Source organism: Caloenas nicobarica, chromosome 1, assembly GCF_036013445.1.
Source record: "Caloenas nicobarica isolate bCalNic1 chromosome 1, bCalNic1.hap1, whole genome shotgun sequence".
Taxonomy (NCBI): Eukaryota; Metazoa; Chordata; class Aves; order Columbiformes; family Columbidae; genus Caloenas; species Caloenas nicobarica.
The window spans coordinates 8,344,615-8,372,268 of NC_088245.1; the positions used below are offsets into that span (position 1 = coordinate 8,344,615).

General features: G+C 42.7%; 1 protein-coding gene across 2 annotated transcripts in view; it reads right to left on the minus strand.

The window, feature by feature from the left end:
- Nucleotides 1-412: 412 nt before the first annotated feature.
- The window catches only part of FAM107B (family with sequence similarity 107 member B), a 64,836-nt gene continuing 37,594 nt past the window's right edge, over nucleotides 413-27,654 (minus strand). Inside the window, exons 1-4 of one of the 2 annotated variants that reach the window (XM_065647151.1) lie at nucleotides 22,346-22,390; nucleotides 10,726-10,909; nucleotides 5,630-5,783; nucleotides 413-3,452 (exon numbers count right to left, since the gene is read on the minus strand). In XM_065647151.1, the coding sequence (XP_065503223.1) occupies nucleotides 3,336-3,452; nucleotides 5,630-5,783; nucleotides 10,726-10,909; nucleotides 22,346-22,379 (489 nt within the window). In that variant the 5' untranslated portion in view covers nucleotides 22,380-22,390 and the 3' untranslated portion in view covers nucleotides 413-3,335. Of the gene's footprint in view, nucleotides 3,453-5,629; nucleotides 5,784-10,725; nucleotides 10,910-22,345; nucleotides 22,391-27,654 lie in introns of those variants that run through there. The other variant, XM_065647161.1, reaches the window with a different exon arrangement.

The window sequence follows — 27,654 nt, forward strand, 5'->3', positions numbered from 1 at the left end:
TCTGCCTCTGGAGCTGAACAGTTACACAATCTGAAAAATTTTCTGCATCAAAAATATTCAAAAGAAAATAAGACTAAAAAATACGATGAGATTGTTTCTGCTAATTTGCCAATAATTTTGTATATACAAACATGGATACAGTTTAAAGGCACCAAAAGTCATCATGATCGTGATATTCCCCCCTGCATTGCAGAATTTTAAATACCCTTAATCTCAGCGCAGTCCCTGAGGTTTTGTTTTCAGCAGGACACAACAGACACCACCGCATACGCCAAGCATGTAGTAGATTTTATTAAGCATAACTTTGGTTCTAAGTATTCCACCCTCACTCTCGTAATACCTTTAGTTAAAAACAATTATACAAGAGCAAATACAAAAAATATTAAATTATGAAAACAAATCCGTTAAGGCTCCCTTTTTATATTTATATATATTTATATATGTACACTCAGACAAGTGCAGATATTAACAGAAGGTTAAAGCCACAAAAATGCTAAAAAATTTACTATCCTATCAAAAGCAAGAGTTTTAAAAAAGTACAAAGTGGTAAGTGAGCCATTTTCAAATCACTGAAGTATTTGCCTCAGATTGGTTGCTTCAAAACCCACACAGCTAAAGGTCGGATCAGGAATTGCTTCTACTCCCTGGCAAGCAGTTTCTCACTTGAGTAGCCGCACGGGACACTTGTGGCATGATGAGCTGACCACCCATTTAAGCATTGCCCATTCTAGCCCAATCCTGACTTTAAAGACAAGCTTTTGCCCGTCAAATCGGCATGAAAGGTGGCTGGAATTGCTAGACTAAAGGGGCAGCAGAATTCAAAGATGTTGAAACACACACGTTGATGATCTGTTCACACAGAGAATTAATTCCAACTGGAAACAAAAACCTACTTCACACCGTATGTACAAGGGAGTTTTCTGGCCTCCTGTGTTTCAGAGTGAGAAACTCTACCCTGAATCACAAGCTGGCATGGAGAGAAAGCAGAAGGCCTTCAGCCTTGGAGGGCCCAACCCAACACCCACTGAAGCCAAAGGGAGGTCCTCATGCCCCACCGCCTCCCGTGCCTTTTGGATTATACCAACTTCACTGCACTGGCCACGTTCACCAAGGGGAAATGGCTGAGAAGAAACAGTCCGCTCAAGCCAGAGAACGGTTTCCTCACCAATTTCTACACATTTCCATACTGAGCAGAAAGTTAATTGTAGAGTGGAAACTGAGAGCGTGAAGTTCGTTACGCTGGGAGCAGCTAAGATAAAACACGAGCGTGGCGTGGAAGGCTCATACATAGTGCTCTCTCAACGAGATACAACAAAATCAGTGCAAGTGTTTGAATAATGTGCTGCCAGAAGGGAAGATCCTCTCCTTCCAGAAGAAGGGAAGGAGAGAGGGAAGAACCTGCAGCACTCAGGGTGCTCCTTTGTTGAGAAAATACATGGAAGTGTCTTATGTTTGGCCTTTGTCTTTCATATGTCCATAATCTGAAGAGTCTGGTAGACCATCTTCACACTTAATCTTCCAGACATCAGTCACACTGCAAGTCTAAATCAATGGCAATACACTTATCACAATTCAATTTACACTCTATCTGATTATGTCCTCATGAAAAATGCCTGGATCTTGACAAATCGAGTCTGTATCTAGGAAACATTTCTAATTGTGACCACTTTGTCCCAAGTGCTATGCTGAAATTGTATTTAAAACATCCAATACTTACAGGAAAGGCAGAAGGAACTAAAAAACAAACCAACAAACCCTCCTCCACCACCTTTACAATACAAACACGCCACTGTTGATATTAATAAAATGTGGTTTTGAACAGCTATGTCCAATGTAATTACAACGCAGAAATAGTTTTGTTTAGCATCCTAAGGCAAAGACTAGGGATCAGATCCTCAGCTGATACGGGTGAACACAGCTTCAGTGAGAGCTGGGACTGTGCTGGCCAAGGAAGATCAGGATTTCTCCCCAGCTTCTGAAAATAAGATATCTGCAGCCATTCATACCAGGTAAGAAGCCAGTTCTGGAATCCTAGATGTGTAATCTGTTCCCTTCTCCTCATCCCAGGCTTCCCTGGATAACTAGTAGTCATAATCATAAAGGATCAGATTCTGTCATCCCCATGCAAGCTGAGCGATATTCTACTTAATGGCAAGTCACAGGGGCAACTCGTGGAAAGGCAAAAGGTGACAGAATTGGACCCTAAGGCTCAGTGGTAACACACTTCCCTCCTTTCTTGAGGCTAAAGGAAGGATGGGATAAAATGAATTTCATTTTATGCCTCACTTGAGGGAAAAAAAGTCCATTTCAGTAGATCCCAATGATCAGTTTGTTCTGGCTTAAATACTGCTCTGTTGCAGGAACCACAGCAAGTTCCTGCAAGCAAAGAGCAGAAACTGATGGCAGATGAGATTCCTGTTTCAGTTCCAGCAAGTGAGTTTAAACACTCCCAAGAAATGCGTTAGCACTGCAAGCAGATCAGCATGTCCTCAGAGGAGAAAGGCCACAACAGTAAAGGAAGTAGGATTTCAAAACACAAAAAGTAGAATATAGGTTGTTTTGCATTGAGAGACAGAGGTAAATTCACAGGTAGCACTGCACAGGTCTGTACACAAGGGTGTAAGTTTAGAGACAGAGACAAATCAGCTGCTGGGTTCTCCCTAGTGAGAGGATCATGTTTCTGCTCTTTCCATAGCCCAAATTCTACATGTAAAACAGAGAGAACAGGGCTTTAAGGCTGCTCGACTGTCCATTGCTGGTGAAGTTTAAGTATTCTCAGTTTGCTCACACCTGTCTATCCTGGTGGGGATGGGCAGCAGTGATCAACATACCTCGTATCCTCCCAGATTTGATAAAAAGTCCAAGTAAGCACAAATTATTGTGGGATATGCACAGGCTGTAGGCCTAGATGGAGGAAATTCACCTGAACAGCAAAGTTTCATCAGAAATCACGGGAGAAATTTTGTTCTGTTTTGAAGCAAAATATAATCTGTGTTATCTCTCCACTACACTAGAATCACAAGAGATAAAGCAGTGCAACACTGAAGGAGTGTCTCTAGTATCCCTGGTTAAAATCTCTGAGTAAGCACATCAGGCTGGTCCCTGACACTGAACTGACAGACAGACTCCTTATCCATTGATCTCAGGACTGCATTTGGCAAGTCAATCTGTTTATGGTACTTGTCTTTTTAACCCACACGCCTCGGGAACTCAAAAACTCATCTTCAGTAAGCGTCAGCTAGATGCCATTATTTTCCCTCTTGAGGGGCAAATCTGAGACAACTTGCGAAAGCTTCTCTCTGCAGGAAAGCTGGAAGTCTTAGCAGGCACCAGCTCTAGGAGTCTGGTGCTTCTGTAGCTTCCTGGACCGTCCTCCTCAAGTTGCCCTTGACTTTGACAAATTCAGGTGCATTTTCCTGTTCTTCCTGTATCTTCTGTTGCTCTAGTTCCAGCTTAAAAGAGAATCACATGTAAAAAAAAAAAAAAAAAAAAAAGTGTAAGTCAGATCATTGAAATGCAAGACAAAAAAAGGCTGAGGGAGCTGGGGCTCTTTAGCTTGGAGGAGACTGAGGGGTGACCTCATCAATGTTTATAAATATATAAAGGGTGGGTGTCACGAGGATGGAGCCAGGCTCTTCTCGGTGACAACCAACAGTAAGAAAAGGGGTAATGGGTTCAAGCTGGAACACAAGAGGTTCCACTTAAATTTGAGAAGAAACTTCTTCTCAGTGAGGGTGACAGACACTGGAACAGGCTGCCCAGGGGGGTTGTGGAGTCTTCTTCTCTGGAGACATTCAAAGTCTGCCTGGACGCCTTCCTGTGTAACCTCACCTGGGTGTTCCTGCTCTGGCAGGGGGATTGGACTAGATGATCTTTGGAGGTCCCTTCCAATCCCTAACATTCTGTGATTCTGTGATTCTGTGAAAATAAAGGTTTAAAGAACTGGCCATGCAAAACTCTTTGAATTGCTTCCTTTCTCTCATGGAAAAGATAAAGTTGAATTTCTTTGGGAGTATCTGTTCTCACAAACAATAAATCTTTTCAAATCCTTGGCTCTAGCTTGTTCCAGATGTCCACGTTTGCCAGACGGACAAAAACTCTACAAGCTCAGTAGAAGAACAAGATTTTTGAAGAAATTCTTGGACATCCTCATTAAAGAGCCAACCATAAACCTCTTCTCTGGCTTCTACAACAGGGCACAGATAAATGTGCCTTGTGGGAGAAGACATGCAAACAGCTACTACTTAGCACACTTGTCAAATCTATTTCTAAGTGTCTAGGTATGGATTTCTGTGCATAACTTGAGCCTTTTTTGGTGCATCTGTTTTGTCTATCACATAAAGTGATTTAAAAAAATAAAAAGAAACCTCCTTAGCCCTTAGTTGTTCATTTTTGAGAGCCCATTCGTTCAGAGTTTTAACCCTGTTGGAGCTCCTGCCCGTGCAGATGCTTGAAATTCCCATGTGAGGTCAGACACCCTGCGCTGCGGGGCCAGGCCATACAGTGCCCATATAGAATGTGTCCTACATGTCGCACAGAATATGGATTGTTTGGCATCCCTCAGTGAAGGCACAAAGGAAGAAACACCCCTTTAGAAAACTCCTGAAAGGAGCTTTGTGGTTTTTTTTAACAGACCAAGGTCTCAATGATTAATGGGGACCACGTATGGCTCACCTAAATAATCTTTCTTTTGTCTCTGGTTCACAGACAAAGGACACATCTTGTTACAGTAAATCACGACAACATTTCTCCATGAGTCATGTTGTCAATTAACGCCATTCCTACAATGTTTACAAAGTCACAACATTGTTTGCAATGGGCAGGCTTTTCCTCTTGTAACAGGATTTTCTATTCTACATATGCCCTTGGATGGCTCAGTTTCAAATCAAATCTTCCCACAAGCTGAATCATTTGAAGTTGGGCCCTTAGGAGCAGAAGGGAAAAGTGACAGGATGATACACAGAATAGCATTCTCCCTCCAAAAGTACTTCTAAGCCTAATTAAAAAAAAAAAAAAACTATAACAAAACCCCCTAAACCTAAAAAATTATTGGATTACATCTCATTTTCAACAGAGTAATTATTTGGCTTAATTGATTTCCATTGAGAAAAACAGGAGATGCTGTTGTAAGCCATTTATTAATTTAGAAATAAATGCAATGCTTGATGCACGGTGACTTCTTTGATGAGGTGTTTCGCTGTAGAACTATTAATATTTCCTCGCAGGTACACCAGGTGCCTTCAGAGGCACAAAGACGTTTGGCAGGTTCTGTGCCCAGCAGTGAGCTTCACCACCACAAACTCCAACTCCACATCATCTCCATGCTCAGGGTCTGAGGATCTTTTCCTTCACTTGAAAACACCAACGGGCTCATATATTTTAAGGCTATAAAAGATCTTTTTAAAGTCTCCTGCTTTCTTACGTAAGGCAGACACCATATGCGGATCCTACACTGTGACAACAAACAGGCAGTTGTAGAGTGTGACTCATCCTAAAAAAAAAATATATATCTACATTTGATCAGAGGAAATGTGCCAAAAATCAGCTGTTGCTTCTTTGCCTACAAAAGGAGCCTTGCGTGAGCAGCTCAGACGTAGGTATGTAAAGGTGGTGTTGTTCCCCATATTACCTGCTCCAGTTTCTGCTGCCGTTTCAGTAGCTCTATTTCCAGATCCGATTTCTTCTTTTGTGCCTCTTCTTCTTTTTGTTGTTTAATAACTTGATCTCGTTTCCTTTTCTCCATCACCTTCTGTAGCTCTGGTTTGTTCTGAGGTGCGAGACCCCTTCAAATTAAATGGGAGGAGTGTGGGGAGGGGGGGAAACAGGGAAGAAAGATCAGTTTTAATTAGCAGAAATTCACACAGATTTGTAGGCAGGTTTTCTAAAGTCAAGGAGTTGCCTATTTAGATACACTGGAAAATAAATATTTAATTAAAAGGAAAAAAAATGCAGACATTTGCCTGGTTACTAACCAAAACCCTAAACTAGAATTTAAGCCATATTATTACTGAGGATACTCCCTTTTAACGTACATGTTAAAGTTCCTCCTGTATAATTCACTATTTTGACTTTCATTTTTAGTCTTCCCTCTATTCTCTCAATTCCATAAGAATGGATTAAAAAAACGATCACAAATCAAGACTCCAGCAGAGCTAGAAACAAACTCCGGACAAAAAGACTTCCCTTGCTGGCTGATAACCTGGTGTCCTGGTTTTGTTAAAAACAAGTTTCTCTTTTAGTGAATTTCCCTGTCAGCTAAAGTCTTCTTACTAACGGCAGTTTTCCTGAAAGTTAGGTACATGTTTTGGTAGACATAGCAATGCAATGCAAGGTCATTGATAATGATGCATCCCGCGAGATGTGCAAGCAGGAGGTGAACTGAAAATTCACCAACTAAAGTATTCCATCCCATTCATGTCATACTTTTTATAAAAGTGGGGGATCACGAGGATCTCGTCCCTTTTTTTCCTTATGGCCAACATTGGGAGAGGACCTTGCGAGTTGTCCCTGCAAACTGAGGCCTCGTGACAGACTGAATCCAGCTCCGGTTGGCTGCGGAGTCCAGTCCAGGACTTCGGGTGCTGGCCCCACATCTGCCGGAGCAGCTGCCGGGACTTTCAAGATTGGTTTTGTACATTTTGTATTATTTTCTCTATTTCTATTAGTAGCATTAGTAAAACACTTTTAATTTTTCCAACTCTCTTCTCTCTGTCCTTCTTTCCCTCCCAATCGCCTGTCCTTAGTGGGAAGGGGGGAGAGGAAGGGGCTGAAGGGGAAAGCAGAGGGGAGAGGAGGTTAACAATACATCTGCCACGGTTTTATTGTCACCCCGCAATCAAACCACGACACCTGGAGAGATTGTGTTCAGACAGGGTATGATGCTGTAGAAGTCTGCACAGACAGAACTAAAAAGCGACCTCCCTTTGGATTTTCTCAGACTGCTCCTGGAAATTGTGGATTCTGTCCTTCCTCGAACACGTGGCAGGTTTACCCACGCCTGGCTGCAAAGCTCTTTGCAGTGAGAGGCTACACTCCAAATCACAAAGAGGCTAAGACAACAAAAATCCAGAATAAAAAGGTTGCAGTCACCTTGGAGACCAGACAAAGGCTGGAGGATTCTCCCTCTTGCAAGGTTTTAGCTACTACATCAACTGAATGTTTCAGGTCTGTTCAGCACAAATTGCTTTCCAAGCCAACTACACTGAAATGAGAAAGCTCAGACCTTGGGAAGATGCATGACTTTATTCATACAGGTGCACACACAGATACACACTCACTCCTACTTATTTGTGTGATTTCAGCTATTTCTTTTATCTCTGTTATGATAGGATGTTTTCAAAATTTGTCATAAGATTCAAAGCTCTCCCAGTTATTCAGATATTAGTATCACTTAAGTCTGACCAGAAAGATCTGAAATTTGTCTTTGTTATTGTTGTCTTCCCTATGAAGACCATTATGTGAAAACATCCAGAATTAAGTTTAACATCGACCATTTTTTATTTCGACTTTAAGAAATTCAATAATCTGAATAAGCTTTCAGAAAGTGTATTTTTACCCTTCCCTACTTGCTAGGTATCTGTGGTTGCCTAATTCTTCTAGAATATGCATATGTGACAGCGTGTCCAATAATACATTAAATGCCATTCTATGGTGACATCTATGAACGACTCCATATATTATGCAACACGCTGTCCCTTTACATACCCTGACAGCAAAATCAAATATTTAGCAACACCAAATGTGTTCCCTATTTCTCATAATAGATTCTCATGGTCTGAATACAACAGAAGCTACAAGACTGTGTTAATATTTAATGTTTCGTGCTATTTTAATTACATTTTAACACATGAAGCTTAAATCAGGCAGAGAAAAGCTGGAGTGATTTTTTTATTACTAGTACTGGTTCAGTGAGAGCTGAATCAACGGAAAGTTCTGTGTTGGCAATTAGCAATCAAGATAGCCATGAACCAGAGGCAAGCTGCTAAGCAACATTACTTGTTGCTGATTTTTTTAAATAAGTTTGCACATAACAAAGCAGAGGTACAAGAGTGATTTGGATGTGCTGTAGCTGTAACAAAAGGGACACACAGACATAGAAGTAAATACAACCTCTCAGGCTAAGCAAGTGGGGTTGGTGGTCAGATCTGTAACAGAACAACTGTAACGTCAATCCTATTTTCACTCTCCTATGTGAGGAAAAGCAAAAAGCAGGTGGCTACTGGATGAACTGAGAGGCTTGTATCACCTCCTTGTTCTGCTTAAATAAAAAAATTCTAAAGTTTTGATAGAGAGTAAGCAAAGAGTGCAATAAGTTGGATCTGGTAGTGCAATAAGTTGGATCTGGTAGGGTTAAAACCTCCGGAACGGACAGGACCAATACTCTGCAGAGCTGAGGTTGAGTCCTAATAAATAAAAACAGTTTAAGAACAAGGGGAGGTTTAGATTGGGTATTAGGAAAAATTTCCTCACAGCAAGGGCTGTCAGGCATTGGAACAGGCTGCCCGGGGCAGTGGTGGAGTCACCATCCCTGCAGGGGTTTAAAAGATGTGTAGATGAGGTTCTTAGGGACGTGGTTTAGAGGTGGACTTGGCAGTGTGAGGTTAATGGTTGGACTTGACCTTAAAGGTCTTTTCCAACCAAAATGATTCTATGTTTCTGTAAGCGACCAGTGCCTTGAGGTACCACTACCTGGATCTTTGTTTGCCCAAAACAACTATTAGTACCACTTCTGCAAGTTTAATAAATAGCTACGTCAGTTCAAGACCCAACAGATGCTGCTCACAGTAGACATGGAGAACAATCTGACCAGCATGGGTTAATATCTTCTAAGACCCAGAAATAGCTGTTCAGACCTGACTGGTCAAAAAATGAAGCTGCTGGTGCCTACACTGGGTCTTCACAAAAGAGTAAGGTACATGTTATGCAGACTTCTGTAAAAGCGCTGAAGTTCCTCCATACGTATAGCAATTTGCAGTAACAAAGCAGAACACAAGCCTAATATCTACATTACTGAAAAGCCTCATATCAGAGGTAGTACAGTGACACAAAGCACAGAAGACTAACCCTCTTTTCAAAAATACCAGTTTTTCTGCCAGTGAAAACCCTCCAAGTGTTTCATTTCTGCGCCAATAAATAAGAATCTAAAATTAACAGCTGCAGCTAATCAAAATCACAATAAGAGTGGGTATTGAGGGCTGCACAACTCCTCTGTGTAATAGGATATTCTCCTAGAAGAAAAGAACTCCATACTATTTAGAAGTGCTTTATGCTTTCATAAACTTAAAAGAAAAAAAATAGCCTTAGTTTATTGCAGCCTCCACGTCCTTTAGAATAAGATCATAAGTCAGGAAACTTTGACTATCTTTCTTTCAATGACTAAACTTCTTGGTGCCAGGAACTGACTTTGATGTTTAATCCCATTAACAAAAAATAGGACAAACACCTATTTAGGCCAGTTTCTCCCAATTCAGTCAGCATTCTCTAAAACATTCCTACTTCTTCATCACTAAAGAAAATCTGTATTGTGCGTGCAATTCATTTAGAATTAAGTATCTAAGCCTAGCATTTGGGAGGATTTTGCTATTACACATAGAAAAGACCCCTTCTCCCTTCCAGAGTTGGAGGGGAGGGGGAAAGGAAAGAAAAGAAACTTTCATCTCTCATAATGTGACTCTTCTTGTTAAATAGACAAATCCAGTTGTGCTGGAATAGCAAAAGCGACAGCTTCCTCCTCTCCTTTACTAAGGGGCTGGGTCTCAAAGAGTCTGAATGGCTGCTACCAGCAACTTCATTCTCAAATGCACTCTGAAACACTCTTCTTCCACTTCTTTTTTGTGGATCCCCACACTTTTGCCTTTGGGAAGTCCACTTTGGATGGCTTCAATGCATCAAATCACTAATTTATTCACAGGAAGTTTCTGTTTGTTTAAATGGAGGAGCCTCAACAGGCTTGGTGGCTTCTCCTCCAGTGTCTGGTCTGGTGGCTGTTGTCTCAATATGTTTTTCTAAATAAGTCCTCCGTTGCTGAAGAGACTGAATAACAGAACTTCAGCAATCTCTGCGCCAAGTGCCTGTATCTCTGAAGTTGATGAAATAAAGTCCCAGTTATTTGCATCTTTAAAAGCAATATATAGAGCAACAGCTGTGCATCCCATCCCAGAATGAAGAATTATTTGCATAACATACAAAGAACCACTTGTGCAGCAGCGGCGCAGGCGCCGGACTATCCCACTGCATCGCAAGGAAGATCAAGTAAGCAGAGGACAGTTTTGTATGAAATAAAATACACGATTTCTTCAGAAGTGGTCCCATAAACTCAGTGTGCTGGGAATGGTGAAAACCCACAGATTTTTATCATGCTGCTGGTAATAGCAAAAATGTTGTCAAATATTTGATAAAGTTAAGAGCTCAAGAAAAATTACAGTGCCCAGGTAACCAATATAAAATGTGATAGGGGAGAACTGAACTGCTTCCCCCTGAAACTGACCCTTTGTGAGTATTCATAAAAACGAAGCGAGAAGCCTTTTACAGCAAGCTTTCTGCAGAGCGACTGGAATTCAAACAGAAATAAATGCCACGGTCAAGAATCAGAGACCTTTCATCTACAAGATCTGAATCAACAAGAAGCATCTGCTGGGTTTTGGATAAAATGTCATTTTGATGAAGCTAAAACTCAAGCTGTGTGTTTGGGGTGGAGGATGGCACAAGTGATTTTTAGACTCTTACCTTTTCTGATTCATCAGCAGCTCTCTGTGGAGATCTTGATGATTCCGGGATGACTTCACAGGATTAATTAATTTCTGGGGTCTAATTAATTCAGGATTGTCATCATCTATGTAGTCTGGTTCAGCCATAATCTTTCTTGGAATGGGATATGGATCTTTGGGTTCAGTGTCCTTATTCACAGTATCTGTAAAACAGGGAAAAAGCTGCAGTAAATCTACACCGAAAGGCTTTTTAAAGATGTATTAAAACATCAAGGCGGCATATTACATTGGTAAAATCTATGCTTTTCCCAGATTAATTTTGTCTGTGTTAAGTAATGGCTCTCAGAGCAAACATTAGTAGTATCTTTTTAAATAAATGGCAATTTCACAACAATGTCATCTCCAACAGCCTCCATCCATTGACTTGGAGACACAAATTCCCTTCATTTTAAGAACAATTAAACAAATAATTTAGGTTAAGTGTGTGAAGAGCCCTATTGATTTTAATAAGCCTACTCAGACGAAGCATTTTTAGATCAGCAATACTGAGACCCTAAAGACATTTTAAATACTGTCTATATTAAATACTATAAATGTGTACCAAAACCATATAGAGTCTTATTTTCTGCCACCAGTATCATGTCAGCTATGGGGAAAATGCCTCCTGTGGATAAGCCCTGAACTGCACCGAGCAAAAGCTTCCATGTGGAAATTGCCAGATCTGCAACTGTTGGGACAGAGGTCAGATTGCAAAGGTAGAGAAGAAAAAGACGGGTGAGCTTGTTTCTTTAAGGCCATATTTCACCCAGTGAAAATCCACAGAAGTCCACTGATCTGAAGGCAATGAAGTCTTGATGATTTATATCGTCTGGAAATCTGGCATTTTCCTATCCTGCTATAGAAAACATATCTATATCCTGAATCACAACACTTTTAATCAACTGATCAGCTGATAAGTAAACTATATTTTCAAATAATGCATATGTGGCCATTCATACTCCCGTTAAAAAGCCAGTCATCAAAAGTTCAGCATCCAAAATAAAGCACATTCAGAGCAATTCTGCCTCTGTTTGCTGCTGTGGAAACCTGCAGGCAGAATCTGGTGCACTGCGATTATCAATTTGATGAAACATTGGCCCCTCAAACAGACCCCAAAAAATTAATCTCACAGCATGTGGGTTTACAGACGTGAATCGATGGGACATGAAAGAAAAGGCAAGAGACCTCCATTAGCCTGGCTGGCAGAACAGCTGAATGCTGCACACTGTACAGTACGGGGCTATAAGAAATCAGAGAATCCCTGGGATCGGCCGCGTATTTTCCAGTAAAAGCTGAATATGCGCTTTAATTTAAATCCTGCTGTTACCAGCCCTTCCCTCCCTCTCACGCCACAGGCTGTAAAACCTAAATTCAGTCTCAGATTAATCCCTATACTATTTTGTTTCATTAGGAATCTCATATTGTTGCTCAGAGGGTCTGACTGAAAATTCACTTGATACAGCGGAGAGATTTCCACTAATTCTTCAGTACATGAACACTGAACAGTACGACCATCACCCCGCCTGGGCTACACGTGCACTTACAGACGAAGAAGCGAAACACCAGGACTAAGTTTCCAGTGGATTCGGGGAAGCCACTCTGGATCTGAATGTGTCCAATGGATCCTAAACAGCCCTTTCAGCCTCTTTGTTTGAATGGATGATGTAATAGTGTTTTATTGGTGCTACATCTCATACACCAAGTTTCTATAGAGCAAATTCAATGAGAAATTGCTTACCAGTGTGAGCCGCTCTCAGGGTGGTCCCTGCATCAGTTTTTCAAGGCAATTTTATATGTAGCGTTTTTGAACTCTGTGGGGATGCTAGTTCTCACATGGATCTCTGGAACTAATATAAAAATTGCCCACAGTTCACAACTATGTAAATATATTGCTGTACACGACATAAACCTCTTAATGACATTGATCATGCAATAAAAATATTACCCATTACCCCTTAGAGGAGTCCTTGCTTCAGTCGAGCAACCAGCTATCACCACAGGTGCCAAATATACAGGTTCATTTGAAAATTAAGGTCAGAAGACACTTGGAAAGTTTCTAATTCAACTTCCAGCTAAGAGCAGGAGCAGCTGTAAGATCAGACTAAGTTGCTCAGGGCTTTACCCATAGAATCATAGAATGTCCTGAGTTGGAAGGGACCCACAAGGACCATTGAGTCACAGAATCACAGAATGTCAGGGATTGGAAGGGACCTCAAAAGATCACCCAGTTCAATCCCCCCGCCGGAGCAGGAACACCCAGATGAGGTTACACAGGAAGGTGTCCAGGTGGGTTGGAATGTCTGCAGAGAAGGAGACTCCACAACCCCCCTGGGCAGCCTGTTCCAGGCTCTGTTACCCTCACTGAGAAGAAGTTTCTTCTCAAATTTAAATGGAACCTCCTGTGTCACGGTTTATACCCATTGCCCCTTGTCCTACCATTGGTCGTCACCGAGAAGAGCCTGGCTCCATCCTCGTGACACCCACCCTTTACATATTTATAAACATGAATGAGGTCACCCCTCAGTCTCCTCTTCTCCAAGCTCAAGAGCCCCAGCTCCTCAGCCTTTCCTCACACGGGAGATGCTCCACTCCCTTCAGCATCTCCGTGGCTGCGCTGGACTCTCTCCAGCAGTTCCCTGTCCTTCTGGAACTGAGGGGCCCAGAACTGGACACAATATTCCAGATGAGGTCTCACCAGAGCAGAGTAGAGAGGCAGGAGAACCTCTCTCGACCTACTAACCACCCTCCTTCTAATACACCCCAGGTACCATTGGCCTTCCTGGCCACAAGGGCCCAGTGCTGGCTCATGGCCATCCTGCTGTCCACCAGGACCCCCAGTCCAACTCCTGTCCCTGCACAGGACAACCCCACAGGTCACACCGTGTGTCTGAGGGGCTTGTCCAGTCTCTTCTTGAACACTGTCAGGTTGGGGCCGTGACACCTCCCTGGGGAGCCTGTTCCAGTGTCCAGCACCCTCTGGGGGAAGAACCTTTTCCTCATGTCCAACCTGAACCTCCCCTGGCACATCTTCCTGCCATTCCCTCGGGTTCTGTCACTGGTCACCAAAGAGAAGAGCTCAGCCCTGCCCCTCCTGCTCCCTTGTGATGAAGCCGTCGCCGCCATGAGGTCTCCGCTCAGTCTCCTCTTCTCCAGGCTGAACAAACCAAGTGACTTTAGCTGCTCCTCACACGGCTTCCTCTCCAAACCCTTCACCAAATTCGTAGCTCTCTTCTGGACACTCTCCAGTAGATTAATATCTTTTTTTTTAATCCTGTGTTGCCCAGAACTGCACACAGTGCTCCAGGTGAGGCCGCACCAGCGCGGAGCAGAGCGGGACACCCTGCTCATCTATCTTCACGGTGAAGTTTTCCCTTACAACCATACAAACCTCTTCTTTCAACTCATGCCCGTTGCCTCTTGCCCTCTGGCCGGGCACCACAATGCAGAGCCCGGTTCTGTCTCTCACTAAGTTCCTCCCAGACACGGGGGCTGCTCTCAGGTCCCCCCAGCCCTGTCTCTGCTCGGGCTGAGCCAGCCCAGGTCCCTCAGCCTCAACACAGCACCTACACCCTGCCCACAGCCCAGCTCGGTGGCCCTTTGCTGAACTTATGTCTCAATTCCCTCACGGTTTAATTGCATGCCATATAAAAAAAAAAACAAAACGCAAACCCCTCAAAAATCCAGAACACAATATATTTCTCCATGTATACCACGTCGCACCACGTCGTTAATAAAGAGTGTGTGGAAGTCTATTCTCCTTACCATAAATATTTAACAAACTAGCTACAGGTTTGGGGTTTTCTTTAAATAAGGACACAATTCCTACCTTCTCAGCGTTCACATCACGCTTATCACAACTAAAACAACTCAAATGTTACACATCCAGCCTCCACCCAAAATAAACCTGCTGTGTAAATATTTGGTTTCCTGCACTCTGTCAGTCCTGTTGCATCGATGGGGCTGTGAGTCTTCCAGAAGGCTTTTATCATGGACAGCTCTCCGTCAAAGTACATCCAAAAACAACCTGCTGCTTCTTCAAGACAAGTCTTGTGTTTGCTTGGGCGAAGGTGAAAAACTCAGAATTACCCTACAACTGTCTGTCATAACAATGCACTATTTTTCTAACACAAGCCCCTGAAAAAACAATTTGATTCAATCATTTCTCAGCAAGTTTGATGTAATATTTTGCAGCACGTAGATTTGCCTTTGGCAAGCCCTTAAAATGAAGTCTATTTATTCTTCTTTCTTCTGTCCCATCTCTATTTTTAAAAACATGTATTCAACTCAGAGGTCAGGAATTGTGGTTTCCTGGCGTAACATAAACTCCACTAGCAGCAAACTTGAATGAATAAAACTCCCCTGGGAACTGCAGATACTTTCTGTGTGTGATTAAGCTGTAAGTGATTTCAGGCAGGACTTCCAACCAGAGCCAGCAAAACAGGGCACCCGGTTCCCGCTCCGTGAATCCTCTCACACCCTTTGCAAACCTCAGCCTTGGCTCGAGGCTGCCAACCCAGTCCTGCAGAGTCACCGTGTAATATTAGACACCAACAATACAATGAAGGTGGTGTGATTTCTACCCACGCCCTTTCAAAGCGAACATTTACAGAAGCACTAGCGAGTTTCACAGAAAAAGGAAACTGAGGCACAAACGAATGACCACGCAACACAGGGCGGGATGCGAGCGGGCAGTGCAGCCCCAGAGTTTCATTCTGAGATTCGGGCTCACACTGATAAACCAGTCAGGCACGATGACAAAATACCTTAAAAATCCTTAAACAAAGTTTAATCAATGTTCAAGCAATAACAATTAAAAAAAAAATAATTCCACAATTCTCTAGTGCTCGTCAGCACAGAAGTCACAACCGTAAAGCTGCTTTCATATCATCACTAGGTGCAACAGTGGGACACGAATAATCCAAATAATCACTTAGCAGGAATGTGCTGCTTTAGGAGCATCCAAGAGGCTCTTTATAACCTTCTACTGTTACATGATCACTGAGAATACACAATTAATTTCTGTGTTTCCCTGTTACCTTGCTCCAAAACAAAGGATTTGGGGGATGTTTTAGCTGAGCTTGGCTCAATTTTAACACACCCACTAATTCGCCAGGTGCTCCTCCAGTGCATTTGCTGAACCGGGTGTTGCTGCACAAGCAGCACAAAAGCATTTATCTACCCTACCTTGTCCTGCCTGAGCAAGTCTCAGATTTTGTCCATGACTTCTCACCTACACAGGGATTTTCATCCAAAAAGAACAAACTGGGGATCTGGCACGGAAGAGGAATTTTAACTCCTTAAACAGAACTGCAAAGCAATTTAAGTTTTCCACTAAACAACATCTCTATATAAAAATAACTTCAAGTATCAACCCAGACACAAGTTTAATGTTAGTTTTCAGATACAAAGACGCTCTTGGAGCAATAAAGCAGTACCATACTGGTACCTCACTCTTGGAGAGCCAAGACCAAGCGGTCACATACCTGCAATTCCCTCATTTATTTTCTCTGGAGCACAAGTAAATTCATGGAGAAGAGACCCTTCAAATTGATCGCACTGAATAGATACAACTGAACCGGGGTGTGCCAGAAGCACCCAAGTTACATTTGCTTCCAATGTTATTTCTTTTTTATTCTATCTATAGAGGGCTTTTTCAGCAGAAGTTCCTTCATGGTATTAACACTGGAAACACATGTGCCAAGAGAACTGCAGACAGGCACCAGCGTTTTTAGCAGATTCAAAGCAGATCTTAACATCAGGTTAAGGATTCAGCAGCTGCCAGAGCTTTTGCTTCAACAGGGCTCTCACGGCTTCCACAAGAGAGGGAAGTTCATGCCGAAAAAAACCCAGGTTTATATGGCATGCAGGGAATTGCATTTATTTTCTATCTGGTATTCCTCATACCAGAAATTGCCCTCTACATATGGAATCCAAATATAAAAATTCCTGTGAGACACCATATATTTTTATTATTATACATATATATGGCATTTTCGCCGTTCAAATTATTCCCACAATGATTCCCAGCTGTGAAAGCAGAGGCAGAGTTGAGGCCTCTTAAAAAGCAGATAAATAAATGCCTAAAAATACCGATGAACATCAAAATAATAGACTAGTCTGGGATCCAAAAGTTACATTTAGGCTACATTTGCGTGATTTCCTTTTTGCCTTAATAAATTATTGAATTAATATCTTCCACAGAAGCATGAACTCAGACACTGAATACCTCCCAAAGTAAGATTTAATTCTCAAAAAAGGTTCAACATCTGCTCTGAGCTGTATCGTAAACCATCAAATGCTATTTTTTAAGACTTAACATTTTTAGCTCTTCAAACTGCCGCATAGACTTGCAGTTTCTTACAAGTAACCCAGAGGCATTCTTTGAGAAGAAATACAGTTTTTTACTCTCCCTCTTCCGATTTTGAGAGGAATCGGAATATAAATCCTTCAGCGTGTCTCCGCTCAGACTTACAAGACCAGCACGGCCAATTCGGGTGGAAAGCAAAGGAGCCACTTAAAAATGCAGAATGTGCTTTGCAGGCACCACCGCCTCAGGGCTGTTTGCACACGAAAGCTCAGCACCGCTATCGTTTTTATCTACACGCTCTCAGTGCTGTAAGAGGCACTTGACTAGAGAGATTTACTTGATTAATCCTTGATTATAGATATCATTAATAATTTCCCACAATCTGCCCTTTAATTCAAAGTGAGAATCCCTGAAAATAGAATACAAAATACTCTTCCCACCCAATGTGCTCAAAATAGCCACCGTCTCAGGAGTTTGGTTCTTATCCGCACCATCTTTGGTGGCTGGAAGCGATGATGGGGTTTGGATTGTGGCAAAACGCAGCCGGAGAGCTTCGGGGGGACCGGAGAGGTCCTGGAGCCTGCGATTCCTCCCAGCCCCTGGTGCTTTGTTCAAAAAGGCTGCTGCTTCCCAGCTACAGGAGTTTTGCTTCAAAAGAGGAGATTGTCCTCACCTGCCTCAATATTGAACGCATTTAGGGCAGTATGTATCTACTGTTCCATGCGGACTGTGCATTTAATATCTTCCTATTATCAGATTGCTTACTATATTGCTATTCTTCAAACAAAATGAAGACCATCGAACTTTTTCACCCTTTTGGCAGTTACCTGGGTTGTGTTTCTGGCTCCAGCCTTACCTCACTGATCTTAGGTAGGTTATTTCACTCCTGTGTGCCCCAGCTCGCACTTATACGAGAGAACAGCCTTTTATAAACTACCACAAGCTTCTGCAAGGCCCGTCTCGCTGCTCCTTCTCATGCACTTTAAAATCTTCAGATCCCGGCAGACAAAACAAGGTAGCAAGACTGAAAAACTTCTGTCCATGCCATGCCAGAACTGTTTAACTCACAGCACCTTCCTTACGCTGGGCATCACCAGTTAACAGCTTCGTTAATTGCATGGCTGCCTAAAGACTGACAGGCCACGTAGGCTTCTCTCAGGAACAAGGGTTCGCTCATTGACCGTGGCAGCCCAAAGCCATCTCAGTGATGTCAAGGATATGGGGCTTGCTGGCTACCGAAGCTGTCCCTGTTGTCACTTTAGAGGATGTTAAAATGAACTAAACCACTCAAATTCTCAAGGAAATCCAGTTAATGCTCCTTTTCTTCCCTTAAGTACTGCTGAGAGTGTAATGTCAACAAAGCACAGATAAAACATCCACTAGATAAGAAACCGGGAGAAAGAGGGTCCTTATAAAGATGTTTGCATTGGCACTGACACCTAAAGGGAGTGCAAGATTTGGGGCAGTGCTCCACGCTCTTACAATTCTCTCAAATGCAAAGAGCTGCTTATGGGTCTGGTTCAGTTTAAACACCACCAGGCAGTCTCTGTTCCTGCGCTTTGAAGCTCAGTCAAGTTTTGGGTGCTAAGAGAAGAGCCTGGATCCTCTTCGAGGCTGAGGGCTGAAGAGCAATGCTGCTGAGAACAGACCGGCTGGTCCCTTCTTGGTCTCTAGCCTACTTGGACAAGAGATGCAGAAAGACACAAGCAGCTTTAAGAACAGTCTCACCTTCCACTGAAATCACCAGGCCCCGCGAACAGGAACTTAATTTTCCCTCAGGTTGCAAGATCTGCGGTGAAGCTCTTGGCTGCCGGCTTTGAAACCAGCTGAAAGTACCAGGCCTAAATAGTGGCATTTCTTCTCTCTAAATAGTTGCATGTTCTCTTGCTCAGTTAAAATGCTGAAGAGGTATCAATGAAGCTGTGTAATTAGAAGTGGAAGAAGAGAGAAAGTGCCTTTCCCCTCCTACTGCAAGAGGTCTCCATGCAAGGGAGGCTGTAAGAGCATCGGGAGAAAAGGAGGAGATGAGACCTTTGTTCACCATCACAGGCAGAGGCTGGATCCCCTTTCTGTCAAACATGGGCAAAACTTACATATAGACTTTCCCTGCAACAAATTCCCTAGCATCTAATTTTTAATATAGGCAGAGGAAAACACAGAAAGACGCAGCATGAAGACTTACACACTGCAAATAGCGACCATCCTCCCTAAATCCTGGTCTATGCTTAAGCCACTGTAACATCATAGTTCCAGTCTAAGAGTAATGGCAAATAAAGCAGACTATGCATCTTACATCACTTCTCTTCCCCCAAAGTCCTGCATGTTCATTAGGGATTTTATATTCTCCATACTCATTTTGCTCAGGTCCTTGTGATTACTGAAATCCCTAGACAGGGTTGGGGATGCGGAAAACCATTCCGGTGGCAAGAAGACCTGGTGTTCTGGACACCTCTCATCAAAAAGGCCCACAGAAATTACATCGCTTTCTCCCTGCAGAACAGCAGCACGTCATCCACACGCCCCCTCCCCTCCATCTCCTCTGATGTCATTCATTGGAAAGGAATAAATCACGACTAGCAAAGGCACACAACTGAATATATATCTGGCTTCCACCAACACACTACGCAAGTAATTATTACACCACAGTAAACATGATTTTCAGAAGATCATTGAAATTATTCCTCCTAGGAAATGCACTCCACAGCACAGTTTGCAACCAAATTAATCCCAAAAGGTAAGTAGCAATTCATTTACACATGGGTCAACAGTGATCCGTATGCGATTCTGAAGTGACACACGTTTTAAAGAGATTTTATGATTAGAAAAGTAAGATCAGTTTATACCCCCTGCAGCTATAGGGCACCATCGGCCAGTCAGTCTGGACCACTAAATTAAAAATCAAGGCACGTTTGGTTGAATGAAAATACGGGATTTTTTTAATGAAAACCAAGCCTTGATTCAAAATCAGAAGCCTAGGAGAATGGTTTCTTTAGGGCTTCACTGTTGCAAACGTGAAGAACTATCAAACAGTGTCACCCAGTGGTAAAGAACATTCTGCAGACAGGAGGAACCCAGCAGGAAAAAGGAGGGGGGAAAGGGGGAAGACTGACCCAAATCCATGTTTATATGCAAAACTGCTAAACTTAAACAGCAAACAAACTAAAGCCCACACCATTTTAGCAGGTGGTCTTACTTGTAAGTCATTTTGTTTCTGAAACATCAGCTTTAGAGGACAGTAATTCCTCAAACATGAAAAGTTTAACACTAAAGAGGTGTGTTTCACAGGGAAAGCGGGAAATCCGGAGCAGGCAGCAGCCTTTGATTAATTCGGAGAGTAGAAACATTTCAAGCCTTGTCATTTGAGATGGTTAAAAGGAGACTGGTGAATCCTGAGCACCCTTAAAACTCCAGTTCAGAAGATTTCACCAAGATTCTTCCAGGGAAGATGGAAACACATGGATGGTGGTTGTTTCTCCACTTGTTCTGTATTTTGTTCACTAAGATCTGGTGAGCAAGGTGAGAACGTAACATGTGTCCCAATGAGGCCAAGCAAGATCCAGAAACAAGAGAGTGTAGGTCACACTCCCTGAGCAGAAACACTGTTCTGGATGATGATGATGATGATGGAGGATCCTGGTAAATATTTAACCGGACAGAAGTCTATGCCAGATATAAGCCAAAAAGGTAAAATGACCTTTGATATAAGTGACAAAATTTTGGAGCAATAGAAGAGGCAGGTTACTTGGCACCCATGTAAACATGATTGTCACGGCAAACACAGTTTTCTTATTTATAAAGAAAACAGGATGTTAAAAAGCAAATGGAAGAGAAACAACATCGAAGAACCTGAGAACATGCCCTATATTGAGGCTGTAATAAGAGCTCAGTCCATTTGGTTTTTAAAAAGTGAAGATTAAGACCAGTCTTATTGTCTTATAAGCAACAAGCCCAACAATAGTTTGAGACGTTTCAATGACTAAAGATGGGGGCTGGGAAAAAATTCCTAAAATACGGCACACACTTTCAAAGCAAGCGGAATAAAATGCTAATTTACTAAAAGATTTGTGATAGTAAATCAGAAATGGTTCAGTTGCACCGAGATACCTGTTGACAGGATCATAATTAACCCTCCTAATTTTACAAATATATAAATCTATAAATGCAATTATCAAGTGTTTGCAAGGGGGTCTGAAGATGAAAATCTCTGCATTAATCACGTAATTATGCATTCAGCAGCAAAAACGAGACCAAGTGAGCTAAGTGTTTCTCATGCTGCATAAGTTACCCCAGTGCTGTCAATCCCAGAGTCTTGCCAGTCGGGGTGTATGGGGCTGGTGAACCTCCAGATGTCCCTTGGTGCCACGTGCTGCTCCCCGGGGCACCCCAGTGTCCTGCCTGGGGTTAGGACACATCTTGACCTGCTGCATGTCACACCTCCCCACCGTCGGCATAGGTGTTTCTGAATGACAACCTAAAAGGAATTCTACCACCCATAAAAGAAGCCCGTTTTCAACGAATTTAAAAGCAGTGACGTAATGAAAAACACACAGACCACTGCAGCGTGCCAGCTCCCTAAATACATTCATAGGTAGTTATGTAAAAGTTAAGTATTTCTTCAGACTGGGCAGATATGTATCAATTACCTGCCAAGTCAACTCAAGTTCCCTTCATTTTCTAGAAGAAATCCCTTTCCTAGGAAAAAAAAGACAAAAAAAATCTTCACTAGTAAAGATTGCTTTATTCTTCTTTCTTTGGTGGCAAATGGTTCAGAGCAAGGACCCAACCTCTATTGTGATTTCTTAACGCGAGGAGTATCTTTTCTTAGAAACGGAGAAAAGGAAACAAAATAAAACATTTTCTTAAACATATCGCTGCTCCAAGCTAACACACTCCCAGCTTACTCACAGGAAATAAATAAAACCTTCACCTCAAGAGTTAGTCTTGGCTCAGGCAACTAAATCCCCATTCCAGCCTGCACTGTGTCCACAAAGAGCCACCCTTCCTTGCCCAGACCTGTTGCAACTACTTGCAGCAGCCAGTGCTGTATTTTAGGTGTGTAGATCCTCACTGCAACTCGGTCGAAAAAGACACAACTACAAAGGCAAGGAAGGAAGACCTGAAGGAAAAGGTAAAAATAAAGAGACCGGTAAAGATGACGATCTGATCTTCATCAGCGGTGGGGCAAGAAATTATAGAGAAGGCTGTTCCATATCCTACTCGTGACCTTAACCTGAACCCTAATGGGTTTAAAAGGAACAAGTGGGTGTAAGAATGGACATCAGCCAGAACAAACCTCTTGAAAATGTGTGCTGCAGGAGGCCGGGCATACACCAGATGGGTTTAGGACAGATGAGCCTGGTAGACACGAAGCTTTTAAACTGCAACACTGATCAACGGGAGCCCTGCAAAGAACATGACATGGTATAAGGTATTTAGCGGAACATCATCTTCGCATGGTTTGATGGAAGAAATGTGAAAACGGGAATTACTGGAAAATAAAATTGGAAAAAAAGTTGGCACTGGGTCGTATCTGTCAAAGCTGGCGACTTTTTACATGTTCTCTATGAGCAGCTCCAATCAGCAGCTACTGCAACCACCTAAATTGGGAAGCTCTGACACCAGGGCAGGGCTCGGTATCAGTCAGTACACTGCATACGAAAGGTAACACGGCTGCCTTGCTTCTCAGATGGAAGGGAAGGGCATTGTTTTCTAAAGAAAAACGCCTCCATCTAACAGTATCTTGAAGTGTTGTTCACACAACTGAGTTGCCTTTGGCCTTTTAGACCCTCTCGAATGAAGAACCTGAATGTCAGCACCTAAACCAAAAGTAGTCACGCAAGCTTAGCATGTGCACAGGGGAGATTTTAGATAATACTCTGGCAGAACAAACAAAGTCATGTGTGGTGAGACCAGACTGTTTCTAGGACGTTTTCTTAGAAAGGTTTGAAGAAGTTCAGGAAGGGAGAAACAGACCACCACTCCCTAATACCTCCAGAAAGGAACTGCTCAACAAACTCCAAGCAGTTAACAAAGAAAAAAAAAAAAAGAAACTAGAGGGATGACCCCAGTCTCTCCACAAAGGGATTGCTTGTTGAGCTTGCGAGCTGGTGGCAGAAAAGGAATTTCCTACAATTGTTACCTTTCTGCTTGACAGACCACCTGGAGGAAAGTCTCAGACTGTCCTTCCTCAGCAGCACTCACGAAGGGGACCAGCCGTGCCACCGGCATCCGTAGGACCATGCAGCACTGCTCCTCACTTCCTTCTCCAAGGCTTTTGAGAGGATGGGTCACTTGCTTTATGTGCTACAGAAGCAGAATAGAACTGGACTTAAACTTGAACTGAAAGAAGTCTTAAGTACCTAAGCTGAAAAAGCTAAAAAAACCACTCAGTAGTCCTAAGAGGCACTACAGGGATCTCCATCAAATTGTTAAAAAGCACCACCTGCAAAACAAAAAGTCACATGCTTGTTCACAATGGCCTCCCAAAAGAAAATAAAATGTGCACATTCTTGTCTCTTCAGGCTTAAAAATAAAGAAGAAGCTTAAAGAAGCCAAAAACCAAAGGGCTGCAAACCAAGACTCATGCAAAGCCAAGAAAGAGGCTGAAAGTCTTTTGTCGTTAGATGGCTGCAGCTGAGGAACAAAAGCAGAGTTAGGTCACGGCTTGGCTCTTGCTAGTCAAGGTTCAAGAAATCAGTGTACAGAGCTTCCAGAGAAGAAAATGCGATTTGTCACTTGCAGATAGACACCCAGGCAGCCGTGTCTCTGAAAGAGGGTGCTGTCAGCCTTGAAGAGAAAAGGCTTTGAAAAACCTTCTCACAAGCCTTGGAGCCCTTTTATTAAAACCCTTTCACAGGTGACTCAGCTTACAGGCTGAAAAGCTGTCCTCTAGCTCCAGTTTTAACAGCAGCAGTTTAATTAATACGATGAATACCTATTGATGGGCAGTCATAACCACGAATTGCCAGCTGCACCTCTTCACACCAAAGCCAGCCCTGTTCTTTGTTCCTCTGCTCGGGGGCTCTCAGCACCTGCTGGGCCTGACACCGAAGAAACTTTCAGGCCAACAAACTTTATATGTGGGCAATAAACTGCATGTTAAGGGCTCCTTAAAAATGTCACTATACACTGTCTCCAGCAGGATATCATCTCACTGTCTCAGATGTTTGTAGAAGGAAGGAAGAAAAGGCAAGAGGTGTTTCTGCAGTCCTCTTCCTGCTCTCCTTCAATAGTTAAATGGGCTATTTTAAAAATAACAAATACAGAAAAATTGTAATTAAAATTCCAACGAGCCTATATGACCCCCATGTTTTTTAAAAAGCACACCTCTGTTTCACAGTCGGAAAACACTCCTAAAAAACAGACATGGGGTAGTGAACACATCATGCCACATCACATCCCAGCGAGCACTGCCTTTCGTGTCTCCTATCACTGAATTAATTACTAGTTTTCTCCATGGCTGTGTTACCTACAAAGATGTTACAGGCTTATTAGAAGGAGAGGAACTACAGAGCTACAAAGACAATTAGAGGTCTGGAGCATCTTTCTTATGAGGAGAGACTGAGAGAGCTGGGCCTGTTCAGCCTGGAGAAGAGAAGCTGAGAGGGGATCTCACCAATGTTTACAAATATCTCAGGGGCGGGTGTCAAGAGGGGTGGACCAGACTCTTTTCAGTGGTGCCCAACGATAAGATGAGGGGCAACGGGCACAGACTGAAGCACAGGAGGTTCCGTCTGAATATGAGGAGAAACTTCTTTCCTTTGAGGTGCCAGAGCCCTGGAACAGGCTGCCCAGAGAGGTTGTGGAGTCTCCTTCTCTGGAGACATTCAAAACCCGCCTGGACACATTCCTGTGTGATCTGCTCTGGTGAACCTGCTTGAGCAGGTGGGTTGGACTGGATGATCTGCAGAGGTCCCTTCCAGCCCCAACCGTTCTGTGATTCTGTGTCACTGTACTGGTGTCCAAGGGTGAAAGGGGAGTTGGTATTTGTGTAGGCATCTCAGGCATACTTGATTCCTCAGGTTGTGCCTCACTACAGGAAAGGTGCTCTGCATGTGAGCACTGTTTCTAAAAAATAAGAGGTGGAAGCCCTTTTCTTTTACTCTAAATTCTTCACCTGTTACTAGTCCCATAAATCTGCATAAACCAAACCAACTTCCCACAACACTTTCAAACATTTCAACCCAAGTTGCTCAAGTTCGTACACCCATCACAGCCTGTCCATCACCCCACACACAGTCGCTTTCTCAACCTGCTTGCTTAACAAGTAGTGGAGAACTCCAGACTGCCAAAGCAGAAAATTAACATCTGCTTCTTTTTGTTTGTTTGTTTAATTAGACAATCATGTTTTGCCACGATTCACTGAGGAATTATGTTTTAAAACTGCAAAAAATTACTGAGCAAGGGGAATTCATCAAAATATACAAGTGGGACCCGTTTGTTCTAATGGGCTTGGTCACAACAGAGGCTCGTTCACCCAGCAGGAAAACTGCCCCGTAATTACACCGAGGAACTGAGCTGCGACAGAAGAGAGAGGGTCTGTTCTCAGCTCTGCCAAAAACTGGATTTGTGACGCTGAGCAAGTCGCTGAGGCCTAAATTAATCTGGAACAGGCCGTGGTTGTCAGCACAAGACAACATTTCGGATACCAAATGCTGAGAGAGCAAAACACACTTTTTTTGGATGAGCAGATCATAAAGAAACATCATAAATTACAAACCCGCTATGTTTTGTTCTATTATAGGCAGCGTTCTGTCAAAAGTTTTCGAGCCATTTCATGTTAAGCACTCTTTTTTATGATGGAACAAATGCTGGTTTTAGAATCAAGAAGCAAAATTCAAACTGGTAATTTGCTGAATGACGTTTAGAAAATGAAATTGATGATGTTCAAAATAAGCTAAAAAGTTACGGATTAACAGATGCACAGAATAAAATTTAGAAAATATGTTAGAGTTAATAACACACAGGCTGTGAATCAGGGATTTATGAGTCTTGTGCCTGAAGGACTGATGCCATTTTCACCCCAACCCTATTTTTATGAATTTCTTCCTTCCCAAGTTATTAACAAAGTCCCTAGTGTTTTCTTTTTTGTCCTTTGTCTATGGATTTATCATCTCAACAACAAAAAAAGATACATTAAACACATGCTTTTGTAAGCTGCACTAGTAAATACGTTCTCAGAAACTACTATAAAACGAAGATCCACATTGCAAAGCTGGAATGAGAGCTGGGAGCCTGAGGGCTTTTCCGATCCCACTGGTGAATAGAGCACGTTCTTCTCGAGCATGTTAGTAATAAGACAGAGACTCGTTTATCAAAATCTGTCCTCTTTAAAACAGCATGTACTCCTCAACAGCCCCAGCGCTCAGCAGGGTGTAAATACTGCATCTTCAGCCACTATATCAATGTGAGTTTACCATATACATTATTGTTTAAGATTACAGCAAATGTTTGCTATAGTTCATAGAACGGTTTGGGTTGGAAGGGACCTTTAAAGGTCATCTAGTCCAACCCCCACATTAAGTCGCATTTCATCAAGAGAATGTTAATAGTCACCCTTTAATGTGAACATTAAAAAGTCAGCCTTCAGTTTTTTCATATCATCGAGATATATGATGTTGTAAACACAGGATTCCTACCCACTACACTTAACCCAGCAGCCTGCCTGCACAGAGGATGTTGTCACACCTGCTTCAACGCTGATCCCAATAAAAGCTGCCCAGAAACACAACAAAGGCGGCACTTTTACTGTCAGACAACAGGATCCATTTCCAGTTTAGAAACGCATTTGGTTCTGAAAGCAACCAGGCTATTAAACCTCACCCAGGGGCCTTCCCCTGCACAGATCTGTCATGAAAGCTTCTTGTTCTCTCACCTACACCTTTCCATCACCGCTGAGAGCAGCAACATCATGGGTACCAGCGGCACCAAACTGCAACTGGGAAATGTTTGAACATGGGGAACGTGGTTTGAATGGTGTTGGTTCAACCAGATGTGCATCTTAAGGATCTTTACCAGCAGATGACAGCTTGCTCCAGCCAGTCCCAAATCAGCCATATTTGAGAAACTATAGCAGCGATCAGCTCATGTTGCACCCACAGGAGCCAACAGCCCCTGCAAGGAAGCAAAACCCCCAGAAGAGACAGACCCAGTGAGCTGGGATCGTCCAATTTCTGCCAGTGCAATGGACTAGTGAAAATCAGCACACGGGTCTGTCTGTATCAGTATCAAAGTTACTTCAGGCTGGGAACAGCTGCGCCAGCATAAACACGATCTGCTAGTGCAGAGAATCGTACCACTTCGACCCTACAGATAAAGCAGTACAACTTGTAGGAAAGCTTAGAGTCCCACCAACAATTAAGATCAGACTGGGAAGTGCAGGCGGAAATGTGAAAAATCTCTATTAAGGACGCTGTCGGGAAAACAAATCCCAGCTCCTTCATCTTTCATGATATATGAAGGGAATGAGTTGCAAAAGGCTGAAATGACAAGATTTCAATCATTATTATTAGAGTTTCAATAGAGTTCACATTATACATTTATTTTACAAACAGCAATTAGAACTGAAATTAGAGTAACTTCACTGTCCGCACACACTTGAGA